General features: G+C 60.3%; 1 protein-coding gene across 1 annotated transcript; it reads left to right on the top strand.

Moving 5' to 3' along the window:
• Nucleotides 1-10,740: 10,740 nt before the first annotated feature.
• On the top strand, nucleotides 10,741-13,838 carry LOC116546517 (myc box-dependent-interacting protein 1-like). The gene is made up of 5 exons (XM_032272760.1): nucleotides 10,741-10,851; nucleotides 10,959-11,053; nucleotides 11,513-11,608; nucleotides 12,566-12,673; nucleotides 13,321-13,838. Exons 2-5 carry the CDS (start codon nucleotides 10,961-10,963, stop codon nucleotides 13,507-13,509), a joined length of 486 nt encoding a protein of 161 aa, XP_032128651.1. The 5' UTR covers nucleotides 10,741-10,851; nucleotides 10,959-10,960; the 3' UTR covers nucleotides 13,510-13,838.
• Nucleotides 13,839-14,874: the final 1,036 nt, after the last annotated feature.

Here is a 14,874-nt window from a genome sequence, read left to right as displayed (position 1 = left end):
CAGATTCCACCCTGTGTTTATGGCCAGCGTCCTGGAGCCGGGCTGAGAATAGCTCCCACACTTGTGTCGAGGGACAGGTGGGCGGAGGGCTGGGGCCAAGGGCGGGGTGCGTGCCTGTGGAGACAGGCTGTCCTCCTCGAGCCCCACCCAGCACAACTAAAGCGGAGGGTCGCCTTGTGTCACTGACGTCCCCTGGCCATGCCCTTGCTGCCGGCCTGTGGGGGTGGCACTGGGACGTGGAGTAGTAGCAAGGCTCATCAGGGCGCCTCATGTGGCCACAGCGGGCTGCACCAGGCGGGCCTTGCAGGGACGGCCACTATGTTCAGCTGTTTGGTTGATTTCCATGGGGTGTTTTATCGGTTTGCCCTTTTCCCAGAGGAGCCCAGGGTAATGGGGTGGCTTGCAGGGTCACTGCAGAGCTGCAGGCAAGGAGGCTGCAGAGGGGAGCTTGGTTGGAGAGAAGAAGGGGTTGGCAGGTGCGGGGAAGGCTTGTGTGGGCTGGGGGTGGGAGGCGTAGGGCATTGGGGACTGGGGCAGGAAGACTGCAGGAGCTTTCAGGCCTGGGTGGGGGAGGGCATTCCAGGGTCAGCAGCTCCTGGGCCCTCTTATCTACATGATCATATTTCATCCTTAAACCCCCTTAAGGGAGTTCTTGGCTCTAAGTGATGAGACCCAACAGATCAGGGAGGTGAGCTTACCCACCCAGGGCTGCACAGCCTGGGCCTGCTCCCTACAGCTCCTGCCCTGGCAGTGTCTCCTGCCAGAAGGGGTCCCTGGCCAGCTGTCCAGACTAGATGCCTGAGCTGGTCACCCAGAATGGGGAAGTGGGAGGGACTGAGGGGCAGGTGGGTGGGGCTGGGTGTGGCTGAAACGTGATGGTGGGGTGTGTCTTGTTTGCCCCAGGGTACCTGGCCATTGTGTCCCCACCTCCCTCCTGGCCATCTCTGGGCACCGAAAACTCACTGTGACCCCCAGCTGTCACCCCAACATGTGTCCCCATCTCGGGTGACGACTGCCTCTTCCCTCTAGTAGCTCAGATCTCAGAGTCCCCTGGCCTCCCACCTGGGTCAGTGCAGTCAGCTCCTGAACAGGCGCCCCGCCCCACTGTGCTCCTGAAGTGCACACACGCCCCTGGGAGCTCTGCAGGCTGCAAGGTCAAGGCTCGGCTCAGAGCTCTCCAGGGCTCCACGCTCCACACTGGGTTTTAAGGGCCAGAGTCTTCCAGGGGCCTCCGTGGTCCTGGGGGCCGAGGCCGCGTGTGCAGTGGTTAAAGCTCCTCACCACTGGACCTGGGTGACCCTGGGGAGTCGTTAAGGCTGTGCCTCAGTTTCCTCACTTGTGAAGTGGGGATATAATAGTACTTCCTTCATGAGGTTACGAAGGGGTCCAACATGAGGCTATGGAATCATGCCAAGGGGTCAGCAGGAAGCCCGGCGCCTGGTGTTTCAGGGCCTCCTGGTCATCCCTGCCCCTGCCACTCTCAGGCACTGTCTGTACAAAAAGTAAAAATATTAGCTCGGTGCAGTGGCCTGTAGCCCCAGCTACTTGGGACGCTGAGGTGGGTGGATCGTTTAAGCCCAGGAAGTCTAGGCGGCTGTGAGCCGGGATGGTGCCATGCACTCTAGCTTGGGCGACAGAGCAAGAAAGGAGAAAAGCAAAAAAAAAGCAAATGAACGTGGCCACGGGGTAACAGTTGATTGGCAAATCTGGGTGAAGGGTAGATAATAGTCTCTGCAGAATCTTGTCTGCTTTCTTTGAGGTTTCTACTTTGAAAATAAGAAGGGGGAGGGGCACATGAAGTGTGGTGGTGAGTGGTGGGCTTAAAACCTCTGCTCCTCCCTCTGCTGTCTCGTCGGGGCTGCTGTGGCCTCCTGCGTGGCACCTGGATTGTTGGAGGCCACCCAGACCCTGTGTCTGGAAGTGTGCAGCAGGCTTAGGCGACTCCACCTTCGGAGTGGGGATGGGGAGGTGTCAGCAGCAGCCAGGAGGGGGTTCTCTGCGTCCGGATGCCGGGCAGCTCGCATTGGAGAGATGGACTTGGAGGAGGGGTTGTGTGCTGGGGGGCTAGGTGACTATGGGGTCTGCAGCACTGTCCTCAGACTGGCCCCCTCTACCCCTGGGGCTTATGACTCCCCTTGTATCCCTTCACCACTGCCACCCCAGCTGATGCATCAGGCAGGCAGGAGAGTGGAGGCAGAGGGGCTATACCCCTTCCCTACATGGGCCCCTACCATGGCCTGCCCACCCCAACCCTAGTTTTGGTGCAGACTTGTCCTGCGATGCTCCTGGCGGTCCCTGCAAGGCCTCAGAGCTGGTGACCGGGGAGGCCGTCAGCTGGCCGACCTGCCCTCTGTCTCCCCTGCAGGGGCCCCTGGAGCACCAGGGCAGGAAGACCCCGGAGGCCATCCCTGTGACATCAGCCACAGCACCCCAGCTTGGCTGACCCCAGCCGTGCTTGGGAGAGAGTGGAGGAGGAGGGGCGAGGACAGATTCACAGAGGGACAGCTCTCAGGAGGAAGGGAGGGAGCCTGGACCCAGAGGCAGTGGGGGTGCAGAGTATCACCTTTGTCCTGTGCTAGGGGCCCTTCTCCCTTTTGCCTCTCGGGGTATCTTCCTCAGGACTGGGCTGAGGGAAAGCCTGGCCAAGTGTCTGGCAGTGGCCTTCCCCCTGCCCGCCTGCCCGTCCTCTGTCTTTGTCTGCCTGCCCGGGGAGCCTCAGTGTGAGGCCACTAAGGGCGCGAGGGTTGCATCCTGTCCTTGTGGCCCCTGACCGCAGGCTCTGCAGAGAGGAAGGGGCAAGGTTGGGGCTCACTTCTCAGCCCACCCTTCCTGCACAGGCAGCCAGGCGTGCGGAGGAGATGATGCGGAAGGTGAGGGCCTTATGAGTTTTTGGGGGTCTCAGTAGCTGGGTAGTGGGTGCCTGGGTGGGTAGATTTGCTGGATAAGGCCCCCCTTCCATGTGTGGGGGGTGGGGTGTTGGCAAATCTGCAGCCACTGAGATGCCTCCAGCCACAGCAGGGACGAGGGGATGAGGGGTGTCGCCGGCTGGTCGAGGAGCCCCCCGCTTTCTCCCAGGCCCTGGCTGGGACCAGAGTGGCTGGGGATGTGGCCCTTACCCCTCCTCCCTTCAGCTTGCCTCCTGGGTCCCTGGGCTGGTCCTTCTCATGGCCTGGGATGTGCTTCTCACTGCCCTGGGCCAGGCCACTTAGACTGTGGGTGTGTGTCCCCAAGTGCAGGGGACCCGCTGCTCTCTGGGGCTGAGGGCGAGATCAGAGACCCCAGGAGGGGCTGCTGGGGCACAGCCTGGTCAGCCCGAAGACCTGCCCCCTCCTCATCCTGGCGGCTGGAGCTCCCAGCCCCTCCTGATTTGACCACTTCAGGCTGTATCCTAATTTGTCTGTGCTCACCTGCCATCTGTCACTCAGAGGTGAGGACACTTCCCTTGTCAGGAGTCAGCCCTGGTATCGTGAAGTGCGTGCATGGTGGCTGGGTGGGTGCTGTAGGTGGTGAGCTGCTCCTGGCTTAAACAAGACAGGCCTGGGCGCCTTTCCTCTCTCTGGGTTTGGTGGCCGGGCACTGACTGTGCCCCATGACTCACACTATGGGTCAGGGCCTTGCCTGCCACGTGGGGGCTGTAGGAGGGTGGCAGGACTCCCTGTACCCACAGGGAGAGGCTGACGCCAGGGCCGTCTGTCCTCTTCCTGTGCTGTGACAGAGGCCTTGGTGGAGGGCTGGAGAGGGGCACTCGGCTTCGGGACGCTCCCACTGAGCCCCTGTGGGTCCTGGTGCTGGAGGCACGGTGCCAACTCTGTGAGCCTCCCAGCCTTTCTAGGGAGGAGCCTTGGGTGGGTGTCCTTCCACAGCGGGGGCTCAGTGAGGCTGAACCTGTGGATGTTTGCAGGAGAAGGGGGCTCTGGAGCTGGCCACAGGGCTACTCCTTTGTCATTCCTGCCACCTGCCCCCACCTCCCTGCCCTGCCCTGGGATTTCCTCTCTGAGGCGTTTTGGCTCCACTCACATGCCGACTTGGGCTGAGGAGGTGGTGAGAGGAAGCTCTGATGGGAGGTGATTGGGCGTGGCACCAATCAGGCTCCCGGGACTCTTGGCTCTGTGGCCGCCTCTGTTCCCTGGGCCTCTGTGTGTCTCGTCGTCTGCCAAGTTATCAAAGCCTCCTGTTTGTTTATCACAGAGTGAGCATGCATGGTAAGTGTGTGATGAGTGTAAGTGGAACTGACTGTCTCAGGCGCTCTCCCCCCATAACCCTGGACAGAGTGCAAATCCTGGCCTGTGCCGCAAGGCCCTCCTCCTCACCCAACTTCTGCCCATCCTTAAAAATCCAGCACAATTGTCCTGCCCAGCTCTCCTGATGGCTGCTGGGCCATCCCCTCCTGGACACCAGGAGTCCCCTGTGTCCCTCCGTGGTCTTCCTGTGAGCTCGGCCCAGGGGAGGTCCCACTAAGCAAGAGTGGAACGGATGGAGGGGGAGACCTGTGTCCCAAGGCTCCTGGCCTTGTCCCAGCTCCTGTTCTGGGGCAGGAGGTGCCCAGCTTGTTTTTCCCTGTAGTAGCCACACCAGGGGCTCCTTGAGAATGGAGACCCCAGGGCACGCGCCTGCGTTCCTTCATCGATGAAATGAGGGTGGGTGCAGTGAGGATGGCGTGTGGCCAAGGCCAGCCTCACCTGTCGGTCTAACCTGGGCCTCCGCCATGCTGTGGTCTTGTCGTTCCTCCCATTTTGAAGGTGGGGGCACTGGAGGGCCAAGAGCTTCAGCAGCCTGAGGTCCCGCAGAGCCGGGAGGCTGGCTCAGCCTCAGGCTTCCTTGCTGCCATGCCCTCCACCCCTCAGGGCTGAGGGCTTTCTGTACATTACCCTTCCATTTGGCCTAGGAGGAGCCTGAGACTGAGAGGCAGGTGTTTAGTTTAAGGTCACGTCTCTGCCCCCAAAGCCCGCAGTTCAGATGAGCAGCAGCCACCAAGAATATCTTGCGTGTCTGTCCTGTGCTTAGCCCTGTGTGGTTGCTGGGGACACAGATGACTGGGACAGTGTCCCCGACCTCAAGCTTTCATTCAGGGTGAGGGCACGAGGCAGGCAGGTACGTCACATAGCAGTGAGGAAAGGTCCCAGGCTCTAAGTGCTGCAGCGTGTTCTGAGGGAAGGAGAGATCAGGGACAGTTCACAGTGATGTCACCTGAGCGAGGTTTTGAAGGATGCATAGCAGTTTGTCATTTGCACATAATGTGTGTGTATCTGTGACTTCTGTCAAGCATCTTAGGATGCCATCAGCCTGGACCTGGTGTGACGGCTGGTGGTGTCAGTCAGGCCCATCCGCCAACTGTGTGAAGGTTGGTCTGTACGTCACCCTCTGCACATCACCCTCTGCACATGCCCCTCTGTACATTACCCTCTGCACATGGCCCTCTGCACCTCGCCCTCTGCACCTCGCCCTCTGCACATCGCCCTCCGCACACGGCCCTCCGCACATGGCCCTCTGCACCTCGTCCTCTGCACCTCGCCCTCTGCACGTCGCCCTCTGCACGTCGCCCTCTGCACGTCGCCTTCTGCACGTCGCCTTCTGCACGTCGCCTTCTGCACATGGCCCTCTGCACATGGCCCTCTGCACGTCGCCCTCTGCACATGGCCCTCTGCACATGACCCTCTGCACATGGCCGTCTGCACGTCGCCCTCTGCACGTTGCCCTCTGCACGTCGCCCTCTGCACATGCCCCTCTGCACATGGCCCTCTGCACATGGCCCTCTGCACATCGCCCTCTGCACATCGCCCTCTGCACATCACCCTCTGCACATCGCCCTCTGCACATGGCCCTCTGCACATCACCCTCTGCACATCACCCTGTGCACATCGCCCTCTGCACATCGCCCTCTGTACACCGCCCTCTGCACACCGCCTTCTGAACATCTCCCTCTGAACATCTCCCTCCGCACCACGGCTCTCTGGCTTTTGCAGGCCAGCCCCAGGGACTGACAGGTGGGGAGAGAGGCCAGAGAAGGAGGCCAAGAGGAATGGGATGGGGCATGGGGTGTGAGGTCAGAGTTTAAGCTCAGCTAGGGAAAGGGTGGGGTGAGCCCCTGGGCTCTAGGGGACCAGGCCTCTCTATACTCTTTGTCCATGTCTGAGGCCTTGGAAAGCACTGAAGGCGCCCACCAAAGCATCTGCAGCTGGCATGGAACCTGGGGAAGGGGCCTCCTTTGGAGAACCCTGACTGCTCACTGGTCAGGGTCTGGGAGCAGCTGGTGAGGGCCAGGGAGCAGCTGGGAGCATTCTGGGAAAGGTCCGGGGAGCAGCTGGGAGGGCCAGGAGCATTCTAGGGGAGGGCCGGGAGCACAGGGCAGAGGCCCCAGGGTCATATCAGCCTTGGCTTGCCAGAGGGACGCAGCCTGACAGGCTTCACCGGACAGGGATTGGGGAGCCACCTTGGCTGCTTGTCCTCTAGGCCAGTTATGGGAGGAGTTTCAAGGCCCAGGTAGACGCCATGACAGGCACTATCTACTGCCTCTGTAGATAGGAACTTCCCAGGGCCCCGTGGGCCTCAGTTTCCTTACCTGCAAAATACAGGCTTAAACAAGAAACCTGGTCTTAGGTTCCGACTCTGTCTCTGGGAAGCCCTGGGGCGTGTCCCGACTCAGCTGGCTTCAGCGGGTTGTCAGTTACTCTGAAGGCCCTTTAAGGAGTTGCTGTGGCCATGGGCCAGGAAGTGCTGTGTGTTTGACAGACATCTTTGCAGTCCCTGAAATGGATGCTGATATTCTCCTCATTTTGCAGTTGAGGCACTTGAGGCTCAGAGAGGTTAAGCACATCTTCCAGGGCTACACAGCGGGTGTGGGTGTTGGGGACTGAAATCCAGTCTCTGTGGCCTTTGGCCCACTCTCGAGTTTCCTCTCTGGAGCTGATCCCTTGTCCTGAGGGCAGCTGGCTAGGCTGGGGGGACAGGTTAGGGGTGGAGGTGGTGGGGGTCCCTTAGAACAGGCTGAGCTTTGGCAGAGGGTGAGGGAAGCACAGGCCTGGGAGCTGAGGTTCTGTGTGGCCCGGCCCCAGGGCTGAAACCGCAGTGTTGCTGTGCCCACTGTCCCTCAGAGTCACCCCCTCTTGGTCCCTGACTCTGGGCAAGCAGTCGCTCACTGCTCCTTGGACAGAGGGTCTGGGCAGAGAGGCCAGGGCTAAAGATCGTCAGTGCTGAGCGCTGGCAGGCCGCTGCCAGGCTGTGGCTGTGGAGTGGTCCCAAGCTGGGCCTCTGTCTGCTCTCAGGCTCGGGTTTGGCGGGGTGGCTGGCTTTTTAGGGGCCAGGGATGGTAGCTGGGGTGTTATTTTAAAGTCTTGTTCAAGGCTGGGGCCAAGGCAGCCAGTTCTGGATTTGATTGGTGTGTGGGGGTGGCAGGGTGTGGGGCTGGGTGTGGGGACTGGGAGGGAATGGGGTGAGGGTCACTGATATCAAGGGAGTGGATTTAGGAGGCTGCAGTGGGCTTGGGGGCCCTGGGGAAGGAGAGAGAGAATGGGGCGTGGGAAGCCTGGAGGCTGAGCTTTTTCCTGCCTCTTTATCTGTGAGCCCCACACCTAGTGGGCTTAGCGCTAGGAGGGACAAGGATGGCAGGTGATGTAGTCTTTGAAGAAGCGAGCCTCTCACTCCTTCCTATGTGGAGGGGGGGTCCCTAGGAGAGGGTGTAGGTCACCTTGCTGTCACGTGCTCTCACAAGGACCCAGGTGCTCAGCCCCTCCTGGGCCCACCTGCTGCTGGTCACAGTGGCACCCCTGCCTTCTGCCCTTGCTCTAAGAGCCCATGAGGGCCCCTTGCCCTTCCCCCGAATACTGCACACCCGGCACAGGCCCTTCTAGAAGCCATCTGGGTCTCTGGGGGAAGCCTGGCTTTTCTTTCTAGGGGCCATCTGTAGCCCTCCAGGCCCCAGGGCTGTCATTGCTATTTGCCTGTCACTGAGTTGGGACAGGCCTGATTCCTTCTTGTCCTCAGGGCCCACCCTAGGTTTTCTCAAAGTAGGCGTCCCTGGCTGTTGAGTGATGGTCACTCCCGGCTTTGATGGCCAGGGGGCGGGAATCAGAGCTGGAGCTAGATGGGGTCCCTGTGGGATGGGTGTCCCTGCCCCCAGACCCACTGGGAACATGGGGACTTGGGCGTTCAGGCCACCTGTGGGGACTGATATCCAGGAGATGCAGCAGGGTGGTGGGGATGCCGGCTGAGCCCAGCCACACTGGAGCTGCGCCTGTCCCTTCCTGACTCCCCCAAGTCCTATAGCTGGGACATGGGCTGAGGTGGGCAGTGGCTCCTGAATCTGACCTTCCCCAGCTGGACTCTGAACTCTGGGACCCCCAGAGAATTGTTTCTCAGATCCGTGTTTAGGGGCTGAGGGAGCCGGTCTGAAAGCAAACACACAGTGTTCTGTGCTGGCCTGGGCACTGCCCTGCAGAGGGCCGCTGGCTGGGGCCTCAGCACGGGAGGGCTGCGTGTACCCTGGCGACTGGCTTAGGAAGCCAGCTGCAGTGGGCACAGGGAGGCCGTGCTCGGGCCGGCCCCTTACGCTGCATGCCACACGCCGGCCACAGCCCAGTGTTGTTTGGAAATCACTAGGGGCCGTGGTGCAGCCTGAAGCCGGGGGATGGGGGACACAGCGACCCACCCCATGGGAACCCTGCTTGGGGAGGAAGGGTGAGGAGGGCGTGGGAGGTGTGGGTGCGATGGTGGAGGCTTGGCAGGGAGAGAAGCTGGATCTGGAAGATTCTGTGACATCAGGAGACACAATAGCATCCCATTATGAACACACTTTAATCCTCGTCTCAACCAACAAAGTCTTTAATTGTGAAGACTGAGGGTGGCTGTGTCAGGAGTGGGACGGACCCTTCCTCGTTCCTCAGCCCCGAGGGGTCTCCATCCCACCCCGATGGAATTCCAGGGAGGTCTGATGTCCACGGTGGAGCGGCCGTCTCTTTCTTCACTCAGTCTTGCATCGGAGGGCCTTGAACTTGGATGTCTGTAAGAATGACGACTGGCCAGTGTTGTACACCCTACTCAATGCAGGATGAAAGGAATTTTAGAGATTGTTTTTTTCCTCACACCTCCTCTTTTTAAAATCATATAACATCTTATGTGCTGCTCGTAAGCCCTTCCTGTGGCTGTCTCTGCTGCCACACGGAAGCATTCATCATAACAGGCAGATCTGTGGGTTCTCAGGGCCGCGTCCCTACCCATGACCCACAAAACACGCTGCGGCTGTGTGCCCATGCTTGGAGGGGCTCATGGGCTCCCACAGTCTCTGTGTGACTGAGCCGGTCACTGACCCTCTGTCCGTTTCTGTGCTGTCAGGTGGGGCACGGGTGTCAAGATGACTGCATGGAAGGTGCTGACCGCCAGGGCACCAGGGCAGGAAGAGTGGCCCCGGCTGCGGACAGGGAGAGGCCTGTAGTGGGCAGACAGAAGTGGGTTTGAGGGTGTCGTGCTAGGGTGAGCCTGTGGAGGTGGCCGGCTCCCGGCTGGCCTTTGCCTGGAGATTGACCTGAATGGATGGGGCCACCTTCCAGCTCTTGTGCAAGCATGAAGCTGGCCAGGCTGGAGCTCTGCAGGCGTGCTGGGTCTCCTGGGACCGGGCCAGCTGTCCCTCCTCCAGGGCAGGAGGCGTCCAGAACATGGATGTCTCTGAGGCTTGAGCTGGCGGCAGGGAGCTGAGGCCAGGAGGGTGCCCTTCCCTTCGAAGTTCAGCCTCAGCCACTGCGGCTTTCCCAAGTCCCCTCTCTGCCTCGGGTTCCTGTCCTTAGCATGAGGCACATCTCCCGAGCCTGCCTTCAAGGCTCTGGGGCCTGGCCCGGCTCACTGGATCTGAGGAGTGCCAGGCAGGGATCATTTACCTTCCGTTGAAAGATGAGGAAACTGAGGTTCAGAGAGGCTCACTAGCTTGTTTAGGGCCGCGTGGCTAGTAAGGGACAGATGGGTCTGCATGACCTCAAAGCCTGTGTGTGGCCCACTCTTTGCACATGCTTCTGGAAACTTCCGCGTCTCACTGAGCGTGGTCTCAGACCTCAGTGCTGGCCTCACCTGTTGTTCACCCCTCCTGGAACCTGGAGTTCTTCACTCAGCTTTCCTGGCTCTGGTTTTGATGTCCAAGAGAGACTTGAGGCCTGTCCCAGGCTTCTAGCCTCTCTGCTGGTCCTGCTGTCTCAGGAGGCCCCTGGAGACCACCGTCCCAGCTCAGGGAGTGTCACCACCCAGCCCACTGCCCGCTGAGTGTTTTCCCTCTACAGCCTATGACCCTAGTGTCCTTAGAGTCCTGGCCATGACCCCCGCATTCTGCACATCTGCTCCAATGCCATCTCTTCCGCAGGTCTTCTGTCCCTGTAAAGGCTCGGACTGGGCCCCCTTTCCCTAGTAGGAGGCAGTGGGAGCTCTCTGTCCTAGGGCACCTCCTGAGCTTGTGGCGCAGGCAGCCTGGTTGTCACCACACCTGCCCTGGCCGTACTCCTGTGCTCGGTCACTTGTCCGCAGGTGTCTGAGTGCAGGTCTGTGAGCGACGGTCCTGCTGCTCGCGGGTGCTGTGCTGTCTGTGTGTCATTCAGCCGTACGAACAACCTGTCATCCTGCAGGGTGGTCCTTGTCTCCCTGCCTTTCTTCCCAGGCTGAGAATGGCATCTGGAAGAGGGCAGGTGCCAGCTGCTGTCCTGTTGGGAAATCAGCTGATCAGTGGCTGCTGTCAGGAGAGCAGCGTGGTTGGTTCATTCATGTGAGGGGGGCAGGAAGGAGAGGGTCAGGGACCGGGTAGGCCACCAGTCTTCTCTTTGCAGACTGAAGGCACCTGGCTGCAGAAGGATCTCTGGACCTACCTGGCCTCCGTCAAAGGTAGGAGGCAGGCAGGGTGCACCCATGGGGAGCTGGTGGGTGCAGAGCTGGGAGGGTGTACGAGGGCTATCAGTGGGAGGTCCGCACCTTTCCTTCCTGCCCCACAGCCATGCACGAGGCCTCCAAGAAGCTGAACGAGTGTCTGCAGGAGGTGTATGAGCCCGACTGGCCCGGCAGGGTTGAGGCCAACAAGATCGCAGAGGTGAGTGTGGAACCGGCGGCCCTGGCCCTGCCCGGAGGGCGCTCTGGCCTCAGCTCCTGTCCCACTGGGCTGGGCCCTCTGGGACAAGCCGCTGTGGTTCTCAGGTGTTCACGTGCTGTGTGCCCTGGGGTAAGCTGCCCTTCCTTTCTGAGGGCTCTTCTCCTGACACGCCCTCACACCAAGGTGGGTCAGATGGTGGGTCGTGGTCATCCTTATTTGTGTGTTACGGCTCACGACTCACAAAGCCTCCCTGGCTGACCCCAGTCCTCAGCGTATCTGATCCTCACAGTCACCAGTAGGGCAGGAACTGTTGCCCCCATGTTACAGATAGGGAAACTGAGGCTCCGAGAAGCCACCAACTGTAAAGAGATGGGGCCGGGACTCGTTCCTGGGAGGTGAGCACTGGGGCGAGGGTGGCCCAGCACCCTGGTGACATTGTCATGTTCTTGCCCATCTCAGAACAATGACCTGCTGTGGATGGATTACCACCAGAAGCTGGTGGACCAGGCGCTGCTGACCATGGACACGTACCTGGGCCAATTCCCCGACATCAAGATGAGAGGCCCACTTGCAGGTGCCTGGCTTCCTGGAGGGACGTGGAGAGAGGGCAGGGACCAGGGCGTGCGGCTCAGGCCAGGAGGGGGCTGCCCTGGAGGCAGGAAGCCCCTGACCTAGCATTTTATCCTCCAGAGCTGCTCCCTCTGCTGCCAGCCCGCCGCCCCCATTCCCCAGATCTGGGTCTTCCTGTCCCTCTGGGTCTCAGGGCTGTGGGAGGAGGTCCACGGTGTGTGTGTGTGTGTGTGTGTGTGTGTGTGTGTGTGTCTGCGGAGTGGCTGGCTGTGTGATTGTGGAAGGTGTAGAAGGGGGAGCAGGGCCGAGGGATGTGTGTGCCTGCAGGTCCCCTGTGTTTACACCACGTGTGCTTGGAAGAGTATGTGTGCATGTCACCTGTTTGTTGTCTGGGTCTGCACGAGTGGGTGTCTTTGTGTGGTTGTGTGCATTCACAGCCTGCTGTCTCTGCCAGGCCTGGGTGGGTGCTAGGAGGCGGCAGTGTCTCTGGTCTCCACCGAGGCTAGTGATCTCCCGGTGATGTGCACTTGGAGCCGAGGCTGATCAGTGGGTTGACGAGATCCCCTTGGTCGGTGGGATGGGGGTGTCATACTCATTCTGGCCTCAGGGGCCCCCAGTGCAGTGGCCTCAAGCTCCCCGAGTCTGATGTTGGTGGCTCTGGAGATGAGAAGCCGGGGTTCAGGCTGAGGAAGAGAGTTGGCTGACACGTCACCAGCTGGTGGACGCGGACACATGGGCTGATGTGCAAGAAAATGTTTCACACAGTGGGGCTGGACCGCTGGCAGGGGTGAGCTCTCTGCCACCAGAAGGGCTCCAGCAACTGGGGCTCAAGGGCTCCTGTGGAGCCGGGGTCTCCTGCCCGCCCTAAGGGTCCATGTAGGGTCTCTGGAGTCTCAGGAGGGATGCCAGACCCCACTCAGCACCCTCCCCCATCTGCCCCAGTCACGCATCGCCAAGCGGGGGCGCAAGCTGGTGGACTACGACAGTGCCCGGCACCACTACGAGTCTCTGCAAACCGCCAAAAAGAAGGATGAAGCCAAAACCGCCAAGGTAGGGGCTAGAGGCGGTTTGGGCCGGCGTCTGCAGGGGGCTGAGAAAGGCAGGTGTCCAAGACCCGAGGGTGGAGCCTTCCTTCTGCCTGGGCCCAGGTGGCTGAGCTGCGGGGTGGGGACAGTGCTGGGCCCAGGCCGGTGAGTGAGAGGCCTCTGTGGGTGCCCGGGTGGGGCTCACCCCTGCAGCCCCGATCCAGGCCACCCGCCAGCCTGAGAGTGGGCCTCTTGGTTCTCCCTGGAACAATGCTGCCCTGCCTGGTGAGCCGGGTGGAATTCCGTCACCAGATCCCAGGTGACCCGTCCCTGGCTGGAGGGAGCCGGGGGTGCAGGGCTGGCCCCACTCATCCTGCGGCGAGGGGCTGGGGCGGCCGCTCCTACAGGAGTGGCCATGCTTTCCAGGGCCATGCTTTCCAGGTCCCCTGTGCTGCTAACCACGCTCACCTTTGCCTCTGCAGTTGGAGTTCACCCCTTCTCCTTGCCCCCTCGGGCTGCCCCTGATTCTCACGACCTCAAGGGCCCATATCTGCTTAGGGCGGCCCCTAAGTGTGGGGCGTGTGGACGTGCGTTTAATCGGTGTGTCTCTGTTTCTCTCTCCCCACCTCCCTGGTCTCTCCACCCTCCTTTGCCTTGACCTCCCCACCCCAGCCTGTCTCGCTGCTTGAGAAAGCCGCCCCCCAGTGGTGCCAAGGCAAACTGCAGGCTCATCTCCTAGCTCAAACTAACCTGCTCCAAAATCAGGTGATGCTGGCTTCTAACCTTGCACGTGCCGGTGCCTTCCGGTCTGTGGTCCTGCCCTCTCGCCCTGCGCCACCGGGATGCAGGGCTGGTGTCTGAGCCCGGCAGGCCGGGCAGGGTGTTTTCAAAGGCCTCTGCTGGGAGAGCTCCTGCTTCAGAGGAGACCTGAAGTCAAATGGAGGGGTCAGAGAACCGGCTGAGGGGCTCCGTGTGACCTGGGTGGGGACATACGTGTGCCCGCTTTTCAGCTGCATCTGTGGTCATTCCTGGAGACTCCTCTGAGATCCTAGGTGCTCCAGGCATGCCTTTGAACCATTTGCCCTCTGTGAGGGCTCCTTTGGGGAGGGAGGTGACATCATCAGGCCCCTGTGCTGCCATGCCTGTCTCCTTCAAGCCTCATGACAACTCTGAGATCATCTTGAACTTACGGAGCAGACAAAGCTTCCCAGAGAGGCACATCCCAGCCTGGGGCCCGAGCCAGTTAGGGGACAGTTGGGGCTCTCCTGACTCACGCCCCTGCATCATTTCCCTGGGACTTATGGCCCCCGTGGTAACTCTGGAGGAGTTACTGGGAGGACCCTCCAGTCTGGCTGGGATGCTGAGACCTGGAGGGGAAGCATGGGCCCTGGAGGGTTGGCCTTTGGGGATTCATGGAGGGCAAGTAACCAGCACCACAGTGTTCCTGGAGGGCTTCCTGGAGGAGGCTGTTTGTACAAAACTCCTGGGCCATCTCACCATCTTGGCCATAAATGCTATGGTCTTATCAGCCCCCTGTCCTCCAAATGGGTCACGGTATGGCCAGGGACCGCTGGATGCAGTGCCCTGTGAGAGGAGGGTCACGTGGTTTTCTTTCCAGTGAAACTGAGGCACATTTCGGGTCAGCGTAGTCAGAGCCTGGATGAGGCCCTCACACTTCTTCATATTCCCAACGGGCCGGGGTTAGGGGACCGGCCCAGAAGGTTGGGTTTCTCTCTGACCAGCTGCCTTATTTTTTCCGAGCTGCCTCTTGATTTCATCATTTTCATTGAGTGCCTGCGATGTGGAGAGCTCTGGGTGGGTTTGGCATGGCTTGCTGTCCAATTTCGTTTTCAATTTTTTTTTTTTTTTTTTTTAGGAGTCTCGCTCTTTTCCCCAGGCTGGAGTACAGTGGAGCAATCATGACTCACTGCAGCCTCGACCTCGCCAACTCAAGCGATCCTCCTGCCTCAGCCTCCCAAATAGCTGGAACCACAGGCATGCATCACCATGCCTGGCTAATCTTTAATATTTTGTAGAGGTTGTGTTTCATTATGATGCCCAGGCTGGTCTTGAACTCCTGGGCCAAAGTGATCCACCTGCCTCTGCCTCCCAAAATGCTTTGATTACAAGCATGAGCCACTGCTCCTGGCCTGCCTGTCCAATTTCTTACCTGATGTGATGCCTGATTTCTTTTAGGCCAAAGCTGACTTTGGAGGCACTGAGTGT

This window comes from Sapajus apella, unplaced genomic scaffold, assembly GCF_009761245.1.
Source record: "Sapajus apella isolate SASKATOON/1434 unplaced genomic scaffold, GSC_monkey_1.0 scaffold1009, whole genome shotgun sequence".
In the NCBI taxonomy this organism is placed as follows: Eukaryota; Metazoa; Chordata; class Mammalia; order Primates; family Cebidae; genus Sapajus; species Sapajus apella.
The sequence above is the reverse complement of the archived record's forward strand: the minus strand, read 5'-3'. Positions and strand labels throughout refer to the sequence as shown.

Coding starts and splice junctions, on each gene's coding strand:
- LOC116546517 (XM_032272760.1), top strand. CDS start 10,961: ATGCACGAGGCCTCCAAGAAGCTGAACGAGTGTCTGCAGGAGGTGTAT. Junction 11,609..12,565: donor GCCAATTCCCCGACATCAAG/ATGAGAGGCCCA, acceptor CATCTGCCCCAG/TCACGCATCGCCAAGCGGGG. Junction 12,674..13,320: donor ATGAAGCCAAAACCGCCAAG/GTAGGGGCTAGA, acceptor TCCCCACCCCAG/CCTGTCTCGCTGCTTGAGAA.